Source organism: Thermobia domestica, chromosome 14, assembly GCF_964235325.1.
Source record: "Thermobia domestica chromosome 14, izTheDome1.hap1.1, whole genome shotgun sequence".
NCBI classification, from domain to species: Eukaryota; Metazoa; Arthropoda; class Insecta; order Zygentoma; family Lepismatidae; genus Thermobia; species Thermobia domestica.
The window spans coordinates 201,038,973-201,065,923 of record NC_137467.1 but is presented as its reverse complement, the minus strand read 5'-3'; the positions used below and the strand labels follow the sequence as shown (position 1 = coordinate 201,065,923).

Sequence of the window (26,951 nt, the reverse complement as noted above, 5' to 3'; positions counted from 1 at the left end):
ATGTTACGTGTTCAAATATTATTGACTTTGTAGCTACAGAAATGAATGAAAAATGACCCAGTATCTTGCGAATTCCGATCAATCCTTCGCGCTAATGATGGACGAATCCTCCACTGTGTCTCATAAATCTGTTCTCATGGTGTATATCCGTACTGTAGTTAATCAGGTGCGTAGCAATATATTTTAGGTTTATTTAAGATAAAGGTAACAATAGGCAGAGGAGTTTGTAATTCTCTAGTTAAAATATGTAAAAGTATGAATCTTTCCAAAAGGTTTTGCTAAAATCCAATTGGCGAGAATAATTGTCTGCAAGAATGTTTAACGGCGACAAAGAAGTAATGTAAATTTCAAAAATAAAATAAAATAAAAAAATAAAAGAATTAAAATTTTCCTCTGACGATTCAGCCAAAATTCTGCAGGAATTTCAAGAGCATAAGATGAAACCTAATATTGGCCCAAATCTACAAAATCTTAACAGGGAAATCAGTGTTCTTCCAGTTTCTTCTGCAGAGTGTGAGAGAGGCTTTTCCAGCTTGAACTTTCAGCATACTGATACTAGAAACCATTTATCTGTAAAAACCCTCGAATTTATTCTTTTTATAAATGTTAATGGGCCAGATATTACCCCGTTCAATGCAGAAAAGTATGCCATCAACTGGATAAGAAATGGACATCATGACATCATGCTAGTACCCAGGGATTTATTTGTAGCCAGGGAAGCCTGGGAATTTCCCCCCTTCTAAATTTTGATTCCCTGTCTCTAGGTTTAATTCAGCCTTCCCAGCCTGGGAAGATATTTTCCCCGTTTCTTAAGCTATAAACTCTTTTGAAGTGCAATGATTCAACTTCATGTTTTAGTAGCGATTCTTTTTTTTCAGTATGTTTATTGTCACGACCTATGTTGGTCTTGTTTATAAAATAGCTTTCTGAAGAATTGTTCATAGAATTGCTTTCAGTTTCTTCTGCAGAGTGTAAGTGAGGCTTTTCCAACTTAAACTTACAGCATACTGACGTTAGAAACCATTTATCTGTAAAAACCCTCAAATCTCTTCTTTCCATAAACGTTAATGGGCCAGACATTACATCTTTCAATGCAGAAAAGTATGCCTTCAGCTGGATAAAAAATGGACATCATATTGCTACCGACAAACCAACTAAAAAAGACTGTATCTGATGTAAACCAACCTCCTATTGCTTCACTATTCTAAAGTGAGATACGCTGTGAAAATATTGTTAATTTCTAAAGACAGTGTTAGATAACACGCCGTAAGTCATGCTCCAGCTTAACTCAAGGTGAAATCGGCAGTCAATCCTTTCTCGTTATTTTGTTGTAAAAACTGTAAATATTGTAGGCGACAATGGCTGTTTCAATTTCGAGAGTAAAAGTGAAAGAAAAGGTATTTTTTTCCATGGTAGCATCATATTGGTAATTGTTTAATAGATTCTTCGGAGACCAGATTACAGTCTTTGTTCAATTCTGGATTCGTTTTAATACCAGTATGTTTTGTTGACCAGAAGTTTACTTTCAGCAGAACAATGCTAGGGTCACACACCCCTGAATCTAATTTTATTAAGTAGAAGGAGCAAGTGCAAAAACTCATTTATGATATGAGGAATGACATTTAATACCGTCTTTCCCCTTCTATTTAATAAAATCAGGTTCAAGTGTATGTGCACCTATCACTGTTCTGCCCAAAGTAAACTCTTACCTTGTATCATATTTATTGTTCGGGTAAGGGATTTGGTTTTCAAAGACCAAATTAGAACGGACTAAAGAATTATTTGTCATAACAAAACTGTTTTACGTAGGAGCGTGACACTTGTTACGACAAGTTGTGCAGATTGCAATGTAACTATAGGGTTTTTACTGGATGCTGCACACTTGTCCTCAGCAGTAGAACGAAAAGTAGCAAGGTAACACATGTAAACTAATTTACCTAACCAAATCTTATATAATGTACAGTACCTACCCGTATTTATCATAAAATTGTTTTTAAAAAGGTAAAAAATGAAGAGCTGGGGACCGCCTATCAAACTAGTACCATAATTTTAAAGTAGATAGGTTTAAAAATAACGTTGTCCCAACTCGACTGTAAAGTTGTTCTGTTATACGGAGCACAATCTTGCATAAACATTCCCCCCTTCTACAAAATCCACAAATAAATCACTGATTTCTACCTTCATTTGCTGCATGAAGTATCTCCTAAATTTTGCTTTGAATAGACGGTAATTCTATTCACCAGAGTAAAGGGTAGTTATGCGAGTAATAAAGAACGCTGAAATAGACGATTAGCCAACCAAGGAGCCTCAGTCTGTAAGAGCCTTCGCAACGGAACGCCAATAATGAAACTCTGCCGATTTTAGCAAAATACTGTAACACACAAAGTTTGCGTTACGTTGACGCAAACTGCTACGGAACGAGGCTCAAGATGTACGAGACAGTTCCCAGAGAGACCCAAAAGGCTCTGACGTTACTCGTGTAATTCCCTTTAGTCTTTGCTCACGCCGAAGAAACTGAATACTCTAGAGGCAACTGGTGTTACCTGGCGACCTGTACGTACGCTGTTGGCGGAGGTGGAGCGAAAGGGAATGCGCTCATAACTACAAAATTCTCACTAGATAAGTCCTTTGTACTGCATTGTCATTTCGAAGATTTCTTTAGGAAGCGAGACAGACTGCGTGCAAAGAAATAGTGGATGTTTCTAAATTCATACAGTTCTCAGAAACTTGTATCATTGAGAGAAGGTACTAATGTATAAAATTATCAATATAATTTAGTCTATATTACAATAAATTTATTTTGTAGGGTAACGACCAGTAGCCCGCAAAATACGCCACTGAACTAGAAATAACCGTTAAAGTACCAACTGCAATATTAAATGTTAATAATATCATCAATCCAAAACCTGGGGTGCGCGTGATACGGGAGGAAATGTTGTTCATACAGAAATTTATTAGTACCAACCTACTCCCGTTGGATCTACTGCTGAAATACAGTCTTAGTTGCCGTATGAATTTTAAGTTTAAAAGTTGGCAGCCTTGATTCCATTCAATGAAGAAGCGGGAACTCCAGATCAGAAAAATGCACTTCATGGAATGATTATTTGATCAGACATTTCCCAACGAGGTTCGGTTTTAGCATCGACGAAGATTACGTAATAAGAGCGTTAACAGAGACACAATTCTTTATTGACTTTTCTCTGTGATTAAGAGCATTAAAAGGACTGTCGTTGTATCTTGACCTTCACTAACCAACTCTTTAAACAGATACATAATTCTTCGCAGGTTTACTGTAAATACATTCAAGTTCTCGCGACAACTCATTGGAAAGCAGAAAGTATACATTCTTCTATCAATCTAACGTGAATACAATATTAACAGGTCAATCATGAACCAAGAAATGGCAGTTCTTCGCTCAGCTGAATCTTAGTGAACAACCAAAGACAATGAAGAACATTAAAAAAGTCAGACAGTATTTGCAACATGTTATTAAAGTAAATAGTTGTGTCTCGAGTACGCCACGTGAAGGAGTTTGGTTTCTGTGGTGTGATATTTTCTTAATTAATAATTAAAACCGGAAGTTGTGGTGGACTTCTATTTCTTCAAGTTTCAGTGGAGATGAAACTATAAATTGCAAATAAAATACATACTATAATTTATGAAAAATCTGACAACTTTTAGGAATTTGAACGATGAAATGATTGACAAATTTTCCCACTTTTTTTATGAATTATATTTTTGAACATTCGGCATCTACCAAGGATGTTATAAAATAAAGGATCTGCCATGCGTATCTTCATCATATGAACTCAATGAAGCCAAAAAACAACCGAGCATCGTCTGAGCTGGCACGTCTGATTGGCTACTCTCGTTTCCGCCATCGTTGTTCGCTCGAAACATTGCGATCTTTGTGGCGCAGAGTGGGCAGAGTACGTGTGGCAAAACTGTGACGTATGGCTCCAAGATTTTCTTGTATGGGCAGATCCTCTATTTTATAACATCCGTGGTATCTACGGTCTTTCAGCCTCGTCATGCATCAGGGATGACATCCCTCGGTGATCACTCTACCTGGGAAAATGGGAAAGGAAGAAAGAAAGCGACCTGGGACTTCTATGGTTGGTACCACCTCGGCATTTGTCTGAAGTGAATGTAAACTCGGAATAAAAATTCACTCAGGATGGCTGGCCTCAAAATACTTTTACACCTTTCTGATTGAGTGTCACAACGAAGAATCGAAACCCGAGACTATTGGCACCAGAGGTAAGAACATTAGTGACTAAGATTAGCTGAAATGATCGTTTTTCGCACGGGAAGAATAGGTTTCTAGAAATAATTTGAACACCTTCCTCCCCCCCCCTTAGGATGCGCATGAGGAATAAATTTTGACTTAAATTACCTCACGTGTGTCCCTCTCTCGGCGAGTTCGTAAACTATGTATTGGACACTAATACCGGTAGTTTTTTTATTATTATTTTTATATGTCGACCCCCTCCTCTTTCATATCCCAAGCCCTCATGCTGGTGTTGGGTGAGTATACATTTAAAGGGCAATGGGATTTTCACTGTTCATTAGTCACACAGACAACCATGGATTCGACACTAGTATCGGTCATTTTCGATTATTTTTTTAATGTCACCCCCTTCTCCTCCCTTACTGAAAATGTGCTAAAAATTTAAGTTAGACCGGGATCCATTAATGTATCAAAAATCACCAAAATCAGTACAGCAAACTAGAAGAACTTAAAAGTCTAATATTGTTATATTCATCTCTACAAATAAGATAAAATCATCCGCTATTATTGAAAGCCCCACTATCCTGATTCGAACTCCAAGAATTGGGGATTAGTGGAAAGCCCTTTTTAAAAAAAGAAAGCAATACGGACGTTACCATTTAAAATTGAAATGGAACAATTTTTTAAGAACATTGTTGGATAAAATTGTTTTATTGCATCATGCGTTTGTGCATACTTCATATCTGGAGTTCCTGATAAATTCCAAATCCGAAAAATACAAAATCCTAAAGAAAACAAAGTGCCTATACATATACCACATTGACTTGATCCCTAGTCTTCCGTTGCAGGCGCTGCTATCGGCTGAAAGAATTCCACTCCCTTTCTCTCGCTTAGCAACAGCTGAACCCTTATTGGCTCAACGCGTGGGTGTGTGAGGGTGTGAGCTTTAGTTCGCATTTTTGCCACGGCTCAAGACATTTTGGCAGCGCAATAGTTTAATTTAAATCAAATAATTTATTTTTCTTCTTCTAATGCATAAAGAATATTAAATGTCCTTTGAAAGCGCTGGTATTATCTTGTAGAACAACAGGACAATTTCATCTTAAAATATTATGTTGTGTCATTGCAGACCTCCGACTGCTTTTAAGGTGTTCTTATCTATGGAATTAGTAGGCTAATAAATAAAATTTTTAACCACAGTAACATTCGATTTGACACGAATCATTTCCTTTAGCCCAACTTTGAAATATCGAAATTTATTTCTAACAATATGATAATTTTTAACAATAGTTCTTATGCCTGTATAACTGTATAATGTCAATGTGCTAACTAACTAACTCTATGGCCTATGGAACGGGGAGGTTCAATGCCGCGTTCACAAAAGCCCTCCACTGACTTCTATCCTTAGCCAATTCGATCCAGTTTCTACTTTGTATTCCTATTTCTGCGAGGCCCATCTTAATATGTTCTCCCATCTGCGCCTAGGTCTTCCTAATGGTCGTTTTCCGATTGGTCTTCCAGTCAAGACTTTGAAAACGTTTCTACTTTCTTCCATTCTAGCTACATGACCTGCCCACCTAAGCCTCCTAGACTTGACGACCCTAACAATGTTGGGTAAACCGTATAAAATATGTAGTTCCTCGTTATGAAGTTTCCGCCATTCCCCATTCCCGTTCCTCTTGGGTCCGAATATTCGTCTCAGGATCTTGTTCTCAAATACTTTCAACCTATGTTCTTCCCTCTTATCAATGTGCTAAAGTTCTTTAACACTCCGCCTTCTCAACTGGTCTAGTGGTTAGTGCTCCCACGTTAGGTGTACGGGCTTCTCCGTTCGATTACCGATGGGAGCTCGTGTGGTTCGGATTCCACATAAAGTCTAGCCGCACATTGGTCAGAGGGAAAGACAACAGGACGAGGGCGCAGTTCACGCAAGAATCTGTAAACATTGAACAAAACTTAGTACTGTATACTCAATCCAGCGCCTGTTACACAAAGTCCTATCCAACGTTGTGATTAACACATATGGTCAATGTAGTCAAGTCTATCTCACTGAATCCTCTCCTGCTTTCTTGCTTAAGCTATAGATCAACGTCTCATATAGCCTCGGTTCTGAAAGACACGCTAAAGTGCAATCCTACCACCAACTTGAGCATCGAAGCTATATATGAAGTGTACACACAGCTTAACGTCCAATCCGATAATAATAAGCTCCCACAGGGAATCTAAGTAGTCTCTCACACCAAACATGCGCGCGCTAACCACTGGACTCGCGCTACCGCTCAGCCTGCTAATGTAATACTGAAACAGATATAGGCTGCAATGTTGTAACGGAACGAAATAAGAAATAATTTAAGTAAAGATTAGTTTCTCGCGGCGCTTTCTAAATGATTATAGGTGGCCCGACTTCGATAGATGACACAAGCCAATGCAAAGCGAAGCATGAGTCATTGATGTAAAAACAGCGATTGCAACGGAATGGAGAAGTTGCATGAGTGGAATGGCCAAGGTGACACAACCGATCGATACGAAGCCATGTTTCTACAAGGCCGTAACATTCTGTATTAGTAGCAGACGCTACACGACGCTTTGCTTTGCTTTGGACTTCCAGGAAGAAACTCAATCGTCGATAAAAGCGTTGGGCTTTGACTCTTTTCTCTGTCTTCTGCTTCCTACGTTCCAGCTCCCTGGCTTCGTTCAGTTCAATATTTCGCATTTACATGTTAATAACTGTAAAAATAAATAATTATGTAAATGAACAATTAAAAAAAACTATTTAAGACTATGCTTTTATGAAACACAACGAAAAGTAGAAAAACTGATTGGAAGAAATATGAATAAGGGTCTTATTCCAAACCAGGTTTCTTCTTGCATGTAGTGTGTAATAAATTTAATATATAGACTAGCTGAACCTGCACTCTTTACACAGCGCATCATTCGCATATGAGCATAAATCTCCTTCTCATTCCTCACAACATATGTACATGTCCCTTTACAGACACAAGTGAAAGACATCTTGATAAAAATCGGCAAGGGGTATCATAAAGGGGAGATTTATTCGATTATTTTTTCTCAATATCTCGCACCGTTTGCAAGATTTGAGCCTACTTCCGGTTGGAGTTTCTAATTCATGTATGACCAGTGTTTTCTTAGTTCTTGCATGCAGTATGTAATAAGCAAATACCTGTACATTACATATACAATTAATTATAATGTCAGTTATATATGGTGTTCATTGGGCAAAACACTCAAAAACTAAAGATTTATCTTAGACTCGAGAAATGGTTATCATTCCCTTTTCATTATTATTTGGCCATGAAACAAAGACCTGACATATATACAACCCCAATATACAAGAATGTAGTGTTGGAATGTATAACGCATAGGTTATGATGCTTTAGTTTTTTTAATTTCAACGCTTCCAGTGTACCCTAAAAAAATGTAATAAAGAAATAATTGCCATGTTTTTCTTAAATATTCAATTAGAACTGCACAATCTACGCAAAATTTCCAATCGATCAGTGAAAACGTCATCTTTCTAGAGCCTGTAGTTTCCGAGATCTCATTGTCGAAAGGATTGACCACAAACATATAAACATCCTCAACATATAGTTTAAAAGAACTCGGAAGATGGAAGCACAATTCACATTCATTTTGGGGAAGGCTTATTAAAATACAAAGGCTTTGAACAATAATTTTATATCATAAACATTATGGAAAAGATATAGTTAACTAAGTTAGACTATTTAAAGTACAAATACTTAAAATGTTTTTCTCTGTTAAACGTGAAATCACACACAACTGTAAATGAAAAATTTGAAAGCTAAAGTTATAGGTTGGAGCTCAGGCGCTTTTAATCAATACTTCGCTGGTTTCCAGCTTTCTCACTGGAGGCACTGCTTGCATTGTCAAGTCTAGGCTAGGATTATTACGTGCTTGTGGACGCAAGCACGGCAAGTCTTAGTTACGGGCGAGAGAGTGAGAGAGACTAAGGGTTTCACCCAAGTGGATACTGCATTACCGTACACACCAGTGTACAAGATTTTTGGAAGCGTAGCTTCATCATTCATACATCATTTCTTCTTCTTTTTCTTCAACATCATTATTTCCACTACACTTTACTACAGTACGAAGATTATCATCAACCGAGACGTGCCTTATAGCATCTCAACCTGTGAGTGGCCAACACTCCGATTTACCACCAGTTGTACCGCAACCCTCTTGTTCTTCCGGGAAATCGGTGCGCCGGAGATGTCATTCATTGGAACGGATCTCTACCAGCCAGGGCTCTTCAGCTCGCTCCCGTTCACCAGTAGCTTCAACAAAACTGCCGCCTGCTAAACGACAACATAAAATCAGTGACGCCAGTTCTGAATCTTCCATGAATATTGATATTCGAGACGATAACCAGTTTCCTAATCTACCTCCCCCGGGTCGACCTACTATATATTCTTATTTACTTCAGAACTTTGACCCGAAATTCACAAATACAAAACTTCTGTTCGTTCAGATTACTAAATACCTGCCTCGTGTCAATATCACTCAAATGATAAAGACCAGGAACGGAATGATTATCAAGACACCTGATCCAGAGTTTCTCCGTACGATTCGGAACAAGTTCAGTTTCGAGATTTTCGGAAAACAATCTACAATGACCAAGCTCAGTGACCAACGTATCAAACAGCCACCTCCGCCGAAGAAAACACCTACTCTTTCTGTAGTTATTCGTGGGGTAGATCCGAGTTATACCGACGATGAAATCCTCGAAGAACTTAAGTTAGAGGGCTACCTTCTCATCAAATGCATCCGGATCAAAGGCGACCATGGTCCGACATACATGGTGCGCGTACTTACAAATTCACAGCAGACTATTGATGACCTGCTAACTCGTGGTGCATATATCTACAAACAGCGCCATCGTGTGGAACCATCCAAGACTTCTTCTCCATTACCTCTTCGCTGTGAGCGCTGTCAGGTCTATGGACAACACTCTACATCTCAGTGCAGAAACCCATTTAAGTGTGGTTACTGTTCCGGTCCACATCCTACACGTAGTTGTACTAACTTGAAATCACCTCCGACGTGCTCCACATGTCAAGAAAATTCACACCCAACATATAGTTATAAATGCCGATCCAAACCAGCTCCTGAGCCATCAAAACCAGAAACAGTAGTGCCACTGCGCATACCTGAACAAATCCAACCACCTACAAATCCCGCTCTTCAACAGCCTGTAACTGTCCATCAGATTTTAACATTTCTTACTCTGTCTTTACAAAACATTCACCCATTCTTACGTAACCACATCGCTCAACAAATTCAGTACGCAGCCAAGGCAATTTTCAACGTTAACATCTCTCCCACATATTCTGGCAATAATGTTTACTATCATTCAAATGTACTGGAAACAGAGGTTTAAAAGCCACCATGTCTCTCTTCATTACATTATGGCGCTCTCCTTCTTGTTTTTGAACATACGTTCTCTGGCACAGCACAAGCCGCTCTTTGAAGCGCTTTTGCTTGAAGAAAAGATCCATGCCTTTCTGCTTAATGAGACTCATCTCTCACACAACATGACATGTCGTATACCTCGATTTCAAATGTTACGGCAGGATAGCACCATAGCAGCCAGGCGAGCCAACGGGGGAGTAGCGATTGGGTTTTCTCCTTCCATCCCATTTCGCAGTCATTCACCCGTCTTACAAAATATTCCTGAACATCTTATCACATCTTTATATTATAAAGATCTCTATGTAACAGTTGCAACTTTGTATATCCGTCCTGGTCATGATATTCCATTCAGTTTCTTCCAATACATCTCTAATAATTTTCGCACCTATATAATCATGGCAGACGTGAATTTACATAGCCGTCCGGCGACTCAGCGAGACCAGTTTCTCAATTATATCACTAGCCATACTACCGGTGTGACACTACCACTGCCGAAACCTACCAGGCCTTCTAGCCAGACTACCCCGGATATAGTTATTGTGTCGAGCAACATATCTCATCGTAGCTCTGTTGAGGTACTTGATCTCATTGGCAGCGATCATGCTCCTATAAAACTTCTTATTACAACTCGTTCCGCTAGTTCTCAGGATATACCTCCACGAACTACCTATCGTTATGATAAGGCAAATTGGACTGCATACAGATCGCATCTCACAGAAAATCTTTCTGAGCTGTCGCCACCAAGTACCGAATCAGACCTCTATCATTGTCTCGAATCTCTGACTACTGTCATGCGAAATGCGACTGCCAAGTACATTCCTACATCTACTACTTCTGCCTTTCGACCATCTTTGCCTCCACAATACCTGCCGTTGATAAAACGTTCTCGTCAATTTTATAGGGATTTCGTCGCTACTGGCAACCTAGACTCCTTGCATCACCACCGACAACTTCAACGCACCGTTCACAACTATCTCAGAGCTTATAAACTACGGAGCTGGATCAAAACTTGCAACCATCTCGGCTCTCTTTCTCATCCAACGCAATATTGGAAGCGTTTTCGGCAACTCACTGGGCAAAATACTCGAACAACTTACCCTCTTATTGACAATAATACGCCTCTTCATACGGATACCGACAAGGCTAATGCGTTTGCACAGTACCTTCAGGAAATATTTACACCACTGACACCTGATTTACCTCATCGTCCTCATCCCGTCGACAGGCTCAATCTGGACTCTCCACATTTACAACCAAATATTCAACATACTCTTCCCGAGAACAATCCTCTTACTGAGCCAGTCTTGATATCTGACATTACTTCTGTTGTTGCTCATAGACGTAACACAGCTCCTGGTATAGACTCTATTACATACAGGCACGTTCGAGAAAGCCCCTATATTGTTTTATATTTGCTTTCTCTTATATACACATTTATTCTTCGTACTGGCTATGTCCCTGTCGACTGGAAAACATCCAAAACTCTCATGTTTCTCAAACCAGGCAAACCTGCTCACACTGTCAGCTCTTATCGTCCCATTCAATTAACATCAACATTTTGCAAAATTCTGGAGCGTATCATTGTCAAACGTCTTCACTGCTATCTGGCACTACACAACAGCCTTCCTCTTGAACAAGCTGGTTTTAGACCCTCTTTCAGCATCAACGACCAACTACTTCGCCTTACTAATTCCATATACAACCATTTTAACACAGGACATCCATCTTGCTTAGTCCTGTTTGACTTGGAAAAGGCATTCGATAAGGTCTGGCATCCAGCTCTTATTTATAAACTGAAGCAGCTCAGATTGCCTATTGCCTATCTTCGCTTCATTTTTAATTTTCTCACTTGTCGCCTGGCCTACGTCTATATTAATTTCAGTTACTCCTTTCCAATTTTTCTTCATTCTGGGGTTCCACAAGGATCGGCTTTGTCACCCTTACTGTACATTCTATATGTTGCCGACTTTCCTGCTGTTCCAGCTACAGTAAAATTCTTCCAGTATGCAGACGATACTGCACTGCTCGCCACTGGTAAAACTATCCACCAACTTAATTTGGCTTTACAAGCTGCTATCAATACCTTTGTCGATTGGTGCTCTCACTGGCGCTTGAAAATAAATCCGACGAAAACGCAAGCTATTGTATTCCTATCACCGAAATACCGCTCTCGTATACACCGTAATCCTAGTCTCTTGAATCTTACTGTTCAAAATGTACCTCTCAAACCTTCTCGTACTGTCAAATATCTTGGTCTTACTTTCGATCACCGCCTTACATGGTCGGCCCATTTGCAAGCTATCGCAAAAAAGGCATATGGTCGTCTCAATTTGCTGAAAAGTCTTACTGGAACAACCTGGGGTCTCTCTGCGAATACTATCTTGAACACCTATAAAGTTTTTCTGCGACCTATACTTGTTTACGGTTTTACCGCCTGGTTATCTGCACCACCATCATACTATGAGAAACTACGAATTCTTGAACGACATGCCTTGCGCATTGCTTTTCGAATTAAGTTGCCCAGTCCAACTCGGGACCTCTATGATCGCCTCACATTTCCACCCATCCTCTATCATCTGGAAACACTTCGCACAAAATATATTACCCGGCGTCTGCAGTCCAACCATCCACTTTTACAGCAAACCTTTGAAGAACACGCCCGTAATCTGTCCCCCTCTGCTGCTTTCATTCCTCCGCTTTCATTACTGCTTACTCTCTACCGCTACACTATTCCACCTGACCACCCAGACAGTCGTTACTACGAACCATATTCTTCAGATGCTCATCTCCCTCATATCTGGCCATCATATGCACAGTAATACCTACCGTTCTAACAGGGCACCCTTGTCTTCATTAATGCCTAGCGTCGCCCCTAGGCGAGAAGATAACACGCATTTGTTATACTAACAAAACCTGTGTGTTGTAATGTTAACTGCACCTCATTCTCATCTGCTCTCATCCACCTGCTTTCCATCTGCTGTCATCCCGACATCTAAACCTTAAACCAACCTAATGATTATGGTTATTAAAACCATAATGACCTGAATTGCTTGTTAATAAAAATGTTTCTTTAACTACCCATAGCCCATCTATTGTTTTCCAATATATTGCAATAGTACATCTACCTCTCTTCCCCTACAGAGGGCGTAACCCTCTTCGGGTAGTTGCTAGCAATTGCTAGCAGGCAAAAAAAAAACGCTTTTAATCATATACTTACTTTGGGTTAAGCCTAACCTGTCTTAAAGCTGTTATTGCACCTTCCGATAACGAAGTATTGCAATACGTATTTCTGAGATCGGTGCAAGTACCCTTTTTACAGGGTGGACAAGAGGTCTATACGCCTTTTGGAGGGTTAAAACCTGTATTTTTGTTCTCATCTTCTTTCATTTCATTTCATTTCATTTCTTGCTGGCTGGTTCCGATCATCATCATCACTTATACATTTGCACTTATCTCCATCACTTTGTAGGGCCGCTGGCCCAATGCATAGGCTACCACCTGTAGTTCCCCAGCCTAGGGATCAACGTAGGCGTACTAGGCGGGAATCGGATACTTCGGATAAATCGGTTGATAAGCGTCCCCGTTCGGGGTCTGCTCCTGAGGCGGCCAATGTTAATATTGATGATGACTAGGATTTGCGTATGGACATCCAACCTTCAACAAGCTCCGACCTTACACTACTTCCATCTCGGGATCAAATTTATAATTTCCTTCTCACAAACTTTGATACAAAATTCAAGAATTCAAAGCATATATTTCAACAGCTTGTTAAATACGTACCAAGATTGGAAATAACAGAGACCCGTTTCACTAACAATGGTGTCATTCTCAAGTCCAAGAACCCCGATTTTCATAGACACGTTCGTAACAAGGCTTCCTTTGAGATCTTTGGCAAGAATGCAAATATTAGTGTCTTACAACCGAAACGCCAGACGCAAGGTCCACCACCAAGGAAACCACCGTTGTTATCCGTCGTCATCAAGGGTGTCGATCCCGAGATAACTGACTCGGAAGTGGAAGAAGAACTTACTGCTGAAGGCGCGAACATTCAAAAATGTATCCGTATACGCAACAATACTAGCCCGACCTATCTAGTTAGAGTTCTGACAAACGAACAGCAAGCTATTGACCATTTATTAAAATATGGTGCCTACATATTTAAACGCCGTCATAAAGTAGAACCGTCTCGTACACCTCCACCTCTTCCGATTCGGTGTGAAAAGTGCCAGGTTTATAACCAGCACCTGACACCTAACTGTCCAAACACCTCTAAATGTGGTTACTGTGGTCAAAACCATCTTACTAAAGACTGCCCTAACGGAGCAGCGCCACCAAATTGCAACACTTGCCATGATGCGCATCCTACATATAGCTACAAATGTAAGGCCAAACCTCAAGCAGAGCCTACTAAACCCGAACTAGTAGTGCCTTTACGTACACCAGATACGCCAGTGCCTCCGCACAATTCTTTTCGAGAACCCGTTACAGTCGAAGACATGATCCGCTTCTTTAGTCTTGCTCTCCAGAACATCCATCCTTTCTTGCGGACCCACATAATCCATCAAGTTGTATATGCAACTAAAATACTCTATAACCTAGATGTCAAAGCAACCTATTCTGGACAGACAGTGCATTTTCAAATTCATCCTCTTACAACCCAAGTTTTACTGTCATACATCATGGATACGGGCTTTATTATAACGTTTCTTTACCTCAATATCCAGTCACTCTGTACCAGGAAAGACCTACTTACTGCTTTATTACATGAACATAAGGTCCATAATTTTCTCTTAAATGAAACTTTCCTAACTCCAAAATAATCCGTTTATTTTCCTGGTTATCAATTCACACGCCACGATGGACCACCGGGTCAGAGAGCAAATGGCGGAACAGCTATTGGCACTAAACATAAGTTACCTATTAAAATCATTAATCACAAATTCCCTGAACCTCTACCGGAGCATAATATTGTCACCATTTATTTTAAATCAAGGCCTATCACTGTAGCAACCATATACGTTCGACCGCATGTTCGCATACCTACTTCGTTTTTCACGTACCTGGATACTAATTTTCGCTCCTATATTGTCATGGCTGACATTAACTACCATAGCAGAAATGCTACTGAAAAACGGTTATTTTCTGATTTCATTACTTCTCACACGAACGGCGAAATTTGCCCACTGCCTAGAGCATCCCGTCCATCCTCTAATACAACTCCTGATGTGGTAATTGCCTCATCTAGTATAATCCCATATCTTGATGTCAGTGTTCTCGATTCTATTGGTAGCGATCATGATCCTGTAAAAGTCGACTTAGTTTTTCCTAATGGATCGAAACCACCTCAAGAAACTCTCCGTTCTCGGCCAAATTTTGACCGTGCCAATTGGATAATGTACCGGCAGGATATCCACGACGCACTAGCAGATATTCAACTTCCATCTGACATTTCTACGCTCGACATGACTTTAGATCGCATTACGCAAAGCATTCAAACCAGCGGTGCAAATCACATTCCAGAAACCACAGGTAATCTTTACCGGCCTAAACTACCACCTCACTATCTCTCTCTCATATCTCTAGCTCGAACAGCGTACAAGGATTACCTACACAGCCGTAATGAAGCCACACTGCGACTTCATCGTCAGTATCTTCGCATGGTTCAAAATTACATCCGAGCATTTAAAAAGCGCAACTGGATAAAGACAGTTAATGCTTTAGCTGAGGAGAGCCATCCAACTAAGTATTGGAAACATTTCAACCGGCTAATTGGGAAAACCAGCACTCCTCACTACCCTCTACTCGACAAGAATTCTGCACTTACCACGGACTCTGCGAAAGCTGATGCCTTTGCCCAAGTTTTTCAGAACACCTTCACGCCAGAACCCTCTTTCCGAGATGGATCAACTCTTTACAGGCGCATTGCCAGATATACAAACCCTCATAATGGGTACCTTGGAATTAACATGGACCATACTCTGGATGATCAGCATCCTTTAACGGCGCCAATAACGCCAGTGGATATTACAGACGTGATACGTCACAAGAAAAACACGGCACCAGGGTTTGATGGCATTACCTACCGCCATATTAAAGAAGGTCCTGCTATTTTACTTCATATTTTGGCAACGCTGTACAATTTTGTCCTCAGAACTGGCTACTATCCATCTGATTGGAAAGTATCTAAAGTACTTATGTTTCTGAAACCTAAAAAAGATAAAACAGATCCAGCTTCTTATCGGCCCATTCAGCTCACTTCCACACTTGGGAAAATCTTTGAGCGCATCATAGTCCTGAGACTCCATAGCCATCTGTTAGTTCATGATCTGTTGCCTAAACACCAAGCAGGTTTCCGACCTGAACATAGCCTCCTCGATAACTTGTTACGTCTTAGCACCATCATCACGAACCATTATAATAGAACTGCACCCTCATGCCTTCTTCTCTTCGATCTTGAAAAGGCATTTGATCGCGTGTGGCATAATGGTCTTATATATAAGTTACACTTCTTCGATCTTCCGGCCGCATATATACTTATGGTGTATCACTTTCTTACGAAGAGTGTCGCATATATCTCCATTAATAATAGTTTATCTTATCCAATTTTTCCTTGTACTGGTGTCCCACAAGGTTCAGCCTTATCACCATTATTATATATATTGTATGTTAGTGACCTGCCGGTGATGCCTGAGCCTATTTACACTTTCACATTTGCAGATGATACTGCACTGCTGGCTTGTTGCAAAACTATGCACCAAATCAACATTTCTCTGCAAAAAGCTATAGATGCTTTTAGCAACTGGTGCAATCGATGGAAGTTAAAATTGAATTGTACCAAAACACAAGCCCTAGTGATACTTCCAAACAAGAGACGCAGTCGAGTACGCCGCAATCCATCCTTACTCGCTATTAACGTAGAAGGTGTACACATCAACCCCAGCTCTACTGTTAAATACCTGGGGGTAGTCTTTGATGCCAAATTATCTTGGAAACCTCACCTTCTATCTATTAAGGAGAAAGCACAAAACCGTTTAAATCTATTGAAACGCCTGGTTGGTACTACCTGGGGCCTGCACGCGGATACCGTCCTAAACACTTACAAGGTCTTCCTTCGCCCATGTCTCACTCATGGTCACACCGCCTGAGTTAGTGCGAATGATGATTTCTACGAGCGCCTACGTATTATAGAACGCCACGCTTTGCGACTCGCATTTCAAATAAGCTTGCCTAGTCCCACACGTCTCTTATACGAACGAATCACATTTCCGCACATCACACGCCATCTGGAAGATCTTCGCTCCCGCTACGTAGATAAGAAATGGAGAACTCAGCACCATACGCTTATGGACACTATATATCTTGATAGTAACTTTTCCACCTCGCCTAAGTATTACTATCCTCCACTGCGGCATCTACTCTCTATCTATGGCCAGAAGCATCCAGAGCACCCTGACCATCATTTCTTCGCTACCTATCATCCATCAGAATTCAATCCGCACATATACCCATCGTTTGCACAGTGAGTTTCCTTCTAACAAGGGCTTCCCCCATGTCTGCCATCAGTGTTGAGTAGCCCCAACACAGAAGATAAGCTCATTTGTGAATACTAACACTTAACTGTGTACTGTGGCGTCCATGCACTTCATCTCATCATTCGCTCAGCCCTTCAAATAAGCATATATTTCATTATTTCAATACTCCTTATGTCTAACCAGACATTGACCACTGTCTGTCTTCAGCACTTACATCTCAACCTTCCCCATCCATATATGTTTCTTGTTTTGTATCACATGGTTCACAACAACAATAATAATTCACCTCTGTATGAATAAAGTGACTTTATTATTGTTGTAGCCGAATCTCATAGACCATATATGTGTATCAATCATAACCAATGTTTACCATATATATCCCTCCCGAAGAGACGACGTTATCGTCTGCGGTTTAACAGTTAAAAAAAAGCGCTTTTAATTCTGGCCACAGAGAAGGTGTTGCCTTCTACGGCCCGCCCATCCATTGGATGGGAATGAAACTCTTGTTTTTTTTTTAAGCGCTTTTAATTGCTCTTGTAGTGTTTTAATAGATAGATTATTTTAATAAGTTCTTACGTTTCTGCTTTTATTCTTTCTCTTCTTACGTGGTTCCCGGTGTAAGAACATGGGAAGTTATATCTTCAGTCCATGTGTATATATGTATATATGTGTGTAAAGTGCTTTTCTATTCCAAAGTCAGATACAAGTACCTTCTGCTTCAAGGCGTACACGGTAGTATTTTGTTACGTTTATGTTTATTTATTTATTTAATCATGTGATTATTTATTTAATTACATGACTCCAGTGATAAGTTGACTTGATCACTTTCTTTTTCTATTCTTTGCCGCTGTTCAGGCGTATCGATCATGAGAGAGAAAACATCGTTTTTTGGTCTTGTCACTACTCTGAGATTACAAAACTGATTAGATAGAAAAGATTAGAGTTTAGTCTCCCTTTAAGTGTCGAGGTTACATGAGACGTGGAATTACAGCTTAAAGTGGAATTTGAACCACATGAGCTCTCGCAGAGAATCTATAGCCAAGTCTTGCGCTCCGAGCAGGCATATGCCAACCAATAAACCACGAGAGGGGATGAAAAAAGAGGGGGAATAAAGAAAAATGAAAAGAATACGTGAAGTCTGTCTCTATCCAAGTTTCTGTTGTTTCGATCAGTGAATATCACTACGAAAAGATTGTTTAAATGTCATACTCGTATTTCTACCCTACTCTTCACCACAATATCCTTCATTCTTTCTGGTACATCGGGAATGATTTTGTCTGTTCCTTCTCGCAGTAGCTTCGTTCCTTCTGCACACCGACCCCCGATTATCTCATTGTGTGAGGAATATCATCAAGGAAATACCATAAAATGCTTTTAGACTATTAAACAATATTGCAGCGTTTATATTTTAACGAAATTATTATAACGTGCGTTTTAAATTGTTATTTTTTAAAATGTCTTCTATATTGTCATATATGCCTTTTATGCCGATCATAGACGTTCACAAAATAGAGTAGACCCTAAACTTCGTGAAAATTTTACGAATACATTACTGAGTACCGTATAAACCATGCTAATCCACATTGCTCCCGATCGAAGATATGGATCTGCGGGAAATTCCATTCCTTTTTTTTTTCAGTTTAATGTCTCTTCATTATGCCCTTTAGGCTAAGGGAAACAATGATTAAGGCAAAATAATAATGATGGAAGAATCAATGGTATGCGAGTGTGGGAAGAAATGGGAGTAACTTGAGAAAACCCATGTAAATGATGTTGTCCACCATAAGCTTACTTGGCCGAGGGTCGAACCAGAGGCTTCATGCACCACAGGTAAGGACTATCACTAAGCCACCATGCCCCCCTCTTAATTTTGCTCATCTTTGAAATCATAATGTCCTACGTAATTCAGTTTTCAGCATATTTTAAGGTGGTCCTCACTACAGGAACGCACCTACGGGAAGTCCTCCGGGGTCGAACTCCTCAAAACTTCCTAATTCAACATACATTTGTACACTTTATTAATAAAACTTCAAAACACAGAGAAAAATCCGTTCTCCGGACAGCGGTATATTGTACAAATATACGATATCCTCTTGCTTACTATAGAAATCAGTACGGAGCATGTGTTATCCGTATGCTACATAGGCACTGCCCTTAGATATTACTTCATGCCGTTGCAGGATGTCTGACATCTAACAGTTTTCCGTATATCACATATGTTACCTTCGTCAGTTATATGTTATATACATCCATTTGTATGTGAGATCCTGACCGCCTACATTGTTTCATACGGAAAGTACGTATAGATGGAACACTTACACGGAAAGTATTATAAAACTTGCGTTTTCAGTTATACGTTTGCTGTACGTTAAGTCCAAAAATTACAGCAATTACGCATGTAACCTATCTTTTTTAAGTACGCCACCTACAATTTTTTTCTCAGTGTATACTTGTTTAACAGGGAAATGATTGATGTAGCATGAAAATTTGACCTGTACTCTTTCTCTTATAAAAACAATCTAACTCTATATTTTTTCTGAAAATATAGGTGAAATATTTTAAATCACTTATCGCCTTTTTTGGGTGCAGAATAATAATCGACCAACACTACATAGACGTAGTGGCTTGTAGTATTGGACATTCCTCCCCCCCCCCTCCAAAAGAAAAAACAAAGAAACCTTGGACTGCTCCCAACAAACATTTCTGAGTGTGCCCCTGCTTCCTTACAATGTGTTTTACAGTTTACTTAATAATATTATTATAATATTGAAAGCTTATTCAATGCAGCGTGCAATGCCAAAATAATATTTAAGTTATCGGCTGCTCCGAAACAAAATTTCCTCTGCTTTGCTAATCATATGATTCCTTAGGTTGACTGTTTACTAATTCCTTCTGAAACCAGACGGATGTGATTTCTTTGAAATTTCCTGGTCATTGGTTGTAAAACCAAAGTACCCACATCCTGTACTGAAACACCCAGAAAAGAGGTGGCGGAAAACAGGGATCGAACCATACCCCTATACCAGCAATTCTTGTAATGAAACATCACTTCCGTCTGTTGGTGGGATCTCTTTGTGAGCGTAATTACCCGAGAAGTAGCAGCCAGCTGTTCCACTCTTTGTTTATAAAGAAGGAATCCGTCAGCTCTCACGCGAGCATTGCCGCTGTCACGAAACAGCTTCCATGCCTTGCATACATAAACACGGGAGCACCCTCTTCTCCCTCTCAAACCCCTTCCCGTGCTTAAAGAAAGGCTGCTACCAGCATAAGACTTTAAACGTAGAACACTTCAACTAGTATGAGTATCTTGATTCACGCCGGTCTTGCGTATCTGTCCCACTGAAAACTAACTAACGCTTAAAATTAACGAAAAGTTTATTCTTCATCCGATTGCGGTGAAGCTAAATAGAGATGTGCACATATTTTATTTATTTATTATTTAACACACTTCCAGATACATTTTGGGAGGGGAATTAATACTAAAATCATATTAACAAGAACATTTTCACAGTTAAAATGCCCAATTTATGATCCTAATGTTATTTTGCGTTGATATTTGGATGAATATGTTACATATTTAGACGCATATTTGACCATATCTGAAAAAGAACATCAACAATGCCCCGTCAAGTACGTTTCAAGAATGAATGTTGAGATTTTGCAAACCGCTATCATAATCATTATCTCTATTTTCTTTACTTAGATCTGCGTATTATACAGGGTGGCCCAAAAGTACGTATACACCCTTGCATTGATCAAGTATAACATTCTACTTTATGGATTTATTTGCTTCGACTGTTCCGGGCTTAAGTTATAAGTAAAATGACGTTAAGAACAAATATTAAAAAAAGCTAGTTATATCTGTTTGATAACAATAAGAAATGATATGAAATACAGTACGGGACTGTATACCTACTTTCGGGCCACCCTGTATTTCGCAAACCTAGAGATAATGTCTAGAAATATAAACATTTTACAGTACATTAGATCATTTCTTTACATAGCCCTACATTTATTTATAAAACTAACGTCAATTACCCGCTATGCTGGGTTTAAATAACAAAAATTAACAATACGTTCAGTAAGTCACACTTTACTATTACTAAATCGCTTTCTGATATTGGTCATTTTCGATCATTTTATATACCTCCCCTCCTCCTGCCCCAATACCCACAGTTACATTTGCGATGCCGTTAAAATCCAAGTTACGAAGCTGAATTTGGATTTGAACGGCATCGGAAATGTCACTTTTCATCTCAACCATCCCCAAAAACTATGGATTCCACACTAATATCAGTCATTTTTCATCATTTTTAAATATCTCATCCTCCCCCTCCTCTAAGTTGCACCGTCAATGTGAAATGATAAAATCCATCCCAGGCCTGAACATCATCTATGTTGAAAATTTGATCGAGATCGGTTGCGTGGTTACAAACATAGTGATTTTAAACTTTATATAGGTCTCTTAGATAGATAAACAAATTTTACTTCAGTCATACGGAACTGCAATGCTACGATATATTGTTTTCTCTGTGTAAACTGGTTGATAGTGAGAAAAGAACGAAATGCAAAATAATGCTCTTTTTTTGCGCACGACATTACATTTTACATAGAGTTGCCACGGCACAAAAACAAGAAGTCGTGATGTGATATCTTCCCGCAGTATTTGCATCATTTGTTCGTATTCTGCTCATAGAAAGATGGTCTTCATTGATTTTCCTGGAACCAAGAAATGGTGGCCAGAAGTCTTACAAGGAGACTTACGGAAGTGTCACTCACCGTTTTGAATGAAACTTTGCATTCTTGTAGAACATCAAAAAATAATCGACACGTATTTTTCCTTTTTATTTCGCCAACGGTGCGGGTTTAAGGGTAGAAACCAGACTTTGAACGTTAGGGGTGGTCTCCAAATATAGACAGAAAACAATTATTTAATATATAAGAAAACACACTGCCAAGAGAGTTTAGGACAGCTAATTCAGAATCTTACGTCAAAATTACAAAATTCAAAATGGTGGATCCAATATGGTGATTATAATTTTAAGAAAGTTTTCTGGTTTGAAATGCTCTGAAGTTAGCCAAGAACAATCATAGTTGGCAAGGGTTACTACGAGAAGGTTGGAGACCAATTTGAAAACCCTTTCTGTACAGAAAATAATAGTTGCCTAGTTGACCGCAGATGATAAACTGACAGTGATACTTTGTAGTTTTTTTTTTCTTTCTAATGTTTTTGTTATGAGCTTAACTTTACGCGACGTATTTCACTTTACACCAAGTAATGAAAACGTATTATAGTCCCTGTAATATTTCACAAAACACTTTTGTGAACTTATGAATTTTCTGATTCCTATGTACACTATATTCATTTTCGTTGCCGACTGTATTTCGTTCTTCATAACAACTCATAAATGATTTATATCCTGATAAGTCATGTACAATTAATAAGAAAGAAAATGTTTGTAAATATAACGTTGGACAATTATATATAAAACAGCATCCAAGGATGTTTTACTAAAATGACTCCACATTATGTCTGCTAGTGGATTTAACGACTACCATTGTAGCATTTCACTCCAAAGTGCGAAACGGTTCAAGTAACAACAGGATTGTGTCAAAATTTAACACAATTCGGATAACATAAAATTGTTGTGTTGAATTGACACAGTCATTTTTTTTTAATGTGCACCTCTATCCATGCCCTATAACTGCAAAATATGGAAGTAATTATTTGGTCCATATATCATACGTCCTCAGCACAGGAAAGAGATCCACATCTTAGATAATTTGGCCAGACCTATAAACATTTAAACATTATCCACAACAGTGTAAATATTTAATGTATAGTTAAAGACGTACAAAATATTTTGAAGTCATGTAAAGAAGTAAAGGAAATGTCTTTAAAAGATAACAGATTATTTATACTTGTTCACATCATGCAAATAAATGATTTTGTCAGATATCCTCTCTTGCACTTCATAAAATGTGGTACATGTGCATATGAAGTCATTCCATGCCAGATCTGAAAGCAATCCATTTGACCTCAAGCAGATATGTTGTTGCATTGAATCAAATGCAAAATCTTAGTAAGTTAACTTAAATACTCATTCCATTAGATATTCAAAGAGAATGCCTTAATTAAGCGTTAGTCACACAATTAGTTAATGTCGTATTAGCTATGCACTAAGGACAGTGTATTTTTTTGGCATTCAGAGTCTGCTTTGAGTTCAACTAATAAGTTGGTTTGGATATGATTAGCTAGTATAACCTCAATGCTTCGAGTGAGAAAATATGGCAACTACCGAAATCTAGGCGTGAGTATGCGTAGTCTGTAAAAATTAAAATATATGAAATAGGAAATTCGAAATATTTTGTTTGTTGTTTGATATCACAACAACTTATTTATGAAATCGAACTATAATGAATGTATTCATTTCTGAGGGGGAATAAGTAGAAGTCAATTAATATTAGCGACAACAGAAGAATTATGTTGTAATCATAAGGGAAGATAATTTATCGATCAGTTGTGTGTATCCCTCAAAAAACTGGAAATCTTCTGCTCATCTCTCACTGTTCAATTCAATAAACAGTTCTGCTATTGTAGAGGACTGGGTTTAATAGCTGCCTCATAGTTAACTCGCCCAATGAGGTGAAAGGTTGAAAGAAAGAAAGATAATTAATTATTGTCTGTATTTTCATAGTGTAAGTTTATTGTAGTTAAACCAGGGTACCCTTTGCTCTAAATTAAGTAGTCAAATGTGATTAAATTAGTCAACAACTACGTGCTAATCAGAGATTCTGAATACACTTCTCATAACCATATGGCGCTATCATACGCCAAAACGACTTTGCAAAAGACCCATATGTTTTCTGGTTATGAGTAGAATTGAAACCAAAACAAGATATCAACTTATGGTTTAAAGTTTTTATATTCTAATAAACTACTACATAAATAAGAGTTTATTACATCCATTACATTATTCACATGCAATACCAAAATTTCAAATCCTACATCATATCAACCATTCCCTCTGTTGCCCAGGTTGTCTTTGGCATTTTAGGGATTCAAAGAATGTTGCACTCTTTCAATTAGGACCTGAAACTAGGCGAAATAACATAGTTCATACAATTAAGTTAACAAGACAGTTACTTTCGTTAATTCAACAACTTATATTCTGCTGCAGTGGCCACAAATGTTCGCATAATCTCTGCGTCAAGTGATTTGAATTCTTTGGTTTTACAAATATCTTTGAGAAATCTTGCAGCGAACTCTAGACACAGCTTTTGAATGTCTTTTACATTGTGCTTGAAAGCAACCTCATAGAAGCTACAAACGTTTTCTAGACACATCTGTTCTTCTACAATTCGCTTGCATTCAGTTAGAAGATCCTTGTCACAATGATACGCTGCTGTTTTAATGAGCTCTGTGGTATACTCTGGAGAAACTTCAACTTCGCCGGTGTAAAGGAAGTATAAGAATGCTCGGTAGGCTAAATATGTAAAGTGTTCGATGACTATTTCATTTGTCCTTGATTCCTCCCAGTCTCCTTGTAACATGCTCTTGAAAAACTCAGACCTAATTTTTAAAACAGTCTTGTGGACGTAAATCGGTTGATGTTGCACTTTAATAACAAAATCACTGCTTGATGGATCATTAAAAGCACATCTAAAGCTTTCGATTACTTTTATGTGAGAATCAACCTCCTCCACAGTCTCTGGAAGCTTCCATGTGACTGGACTAATCGAAAAGCTAGCAAATGCATCAGAAAATTGATCGTAAATAGTCTCCATTGGATCGTCTTTGATGAAGTATTGTTTACATGCACCCCACATGAATATCTTCCCGTTACAACTCATTGCTGCAGATATATTCGTCGAAGTGATTGCTGCTATTGCTTTCACTGGTCCAAGAGTTTCTGTTGCCACCTGGCGAACGTTGCTGTCACTCACTGTGTTTCCAGACCCTAGCTGTCCCCAGTGGTTGGCTCCCCATCCGAAAACCAATCCATCCTGTGATAAAGCCAACGAATGATTGGCTCCACATGCAATGCTTATGATGACCTTATCCTTCAGGCTGGTTAACCTTACTGGCTTCACGTGAAATGCTTCGTCAAAGGTTCCTGTACCTAGTTGGCCAAAGTAGTTATATCCCCATGTAAACACTTGTCCATTCTCTGTAAGAGCGGCTACTGCTCTGACACCCGTTGCTATTTGGACAACTTTGGCCGACTTCGTGCAATGGTGACACAAAATGCCATCGTGGAAGCACGATACCTTCTGTGGGACATTCCTCACATACAGACCCATTGCTCCCCAGAAGAACACTTCTCCATCTTCCGTCAAAACCAAGGAGTGGAATTCACCACAGGCAGCATCTTTAACCTTTCGTTCATTAAGAACACTTCCAAGAGGTGTTGGGTGCAAGATGTTTGTCCAGTTTCCCTGGCCCAGTTGGCCTTTGTTGTTCAATCCCCAGCAATACAATGTTCCAGTTTCTGTGAGAGCCAACACATGGGCCTGTCCACTGTACAAGGCCTTTACACGTTTTCCACAGAGCTCTTTCACTTTCTGAGGGTGGAGAGTGGTACGAGTTTGGCCAGTTCCCAGGCAGCAGGATTCGCCTGTTCCTAAGGCAAAGACATCATCTTTCGTCGTCACAAAGAACGCGATGTCACCAAAATCTCCGAAAACATGAACCATTTTAATGGTTTTTAACAGATCAACATCTACAGTGCTCAAAATACGGAACAGAGCGACGTTCACAGTCCATGTAGAAGGCGGTTTGCATGTTTTCTTCATCTTCAGATCTTTGAGTGTTTTGGTCGAGTGGACAGATGTCGTTAAAATAAATGGCAAATAAAAATACTGACATCAATACACGTAGGCTGTTGGATAAGAATTAAACCTTTCCCGTAGTCATGGAACATAAATATATTTGTTGTTTCGAGTACTTATTGTTATTCAAACTTGTCTAGCTTTCAATGGTGGTTTATTAAACAGTGGCCATGTAATATGAAACCAAATAATGAATAGTTTACGGTAGAATCCACAAGAAATCGAAATTGGTTTTCCTCTCAAAAGACAGGAATATTACTGCACTGAAAATCAATAACTCGAGTGAGACCTTTGGTTCTGTAAAGAAATATGAAGATGCAAATCGCAATGTGTGATCTTGAAACTCGGAATCCAACGAATGAAATCGCTGGTTTTACGTCCGTCCAATGGTTCTGCTCTTCAGGCTAATGAAGATGGATGAATAATGAATGTGAATGCTTGTGAAAGAACTGGTGGAATGAGAACGTGTGAGAAAAGAGGAGAATCACGAGGAAGCCCACTGACACGATATTGTCCATCACAAACTCACATGTCTTGGGATCGAATCACAGACGATGCAGTGGTCTTTCTTGATTTAGTGGTTTGGGCTACCACTGACCTTGATAATACATTGGTATGCAAAACTTAAGAACGATATAAATAAAATAACATAAAGTATTGTGTTTTCAATAGATGTTGTATGACGTGACGTCGAGTGGCCATAGCGCCGAATAGATCTGCTCCCCAAACACTAAGTAGTTGAATCAAATGAACAAGCTATTGTGTATCAGTCAGAATATCTGGGTATTACTCACAACTGGAAGAAGGACGAAGAGTTACGAATGTAGCCCAAAAGTATGATATCGCCCACAGCATTGTTTCACGTGCATTGAGAGCGTTTGAACCACAGGCAATGTTGTGCGAAGGAG

The 26,951-nt window shown here is 39.2% G+C and overlaps 1 protein-coding gene across 1 annotated transcript; it reads right to left on the bottom strand.

The window, feature by feature from the left end:
* Positions 1-24,363: 24,363 nt before the first annotated feature.
* On the bottom strand, positions 24,364-26,007 carry LOC145670214 (RCC1 and BTB domain-containing protein 1-like). Its single transcript, XM_081738592.1, has one exon. It carries the CDS (start codon positions 26,005-26,007, stop codon positions 24,364-24,366), a length of 1,644 nt encoding a protein of 547 aa, XP_081594718.1.
* Positions 26,008-26,951: the final 944 nt, after the last annotated feature.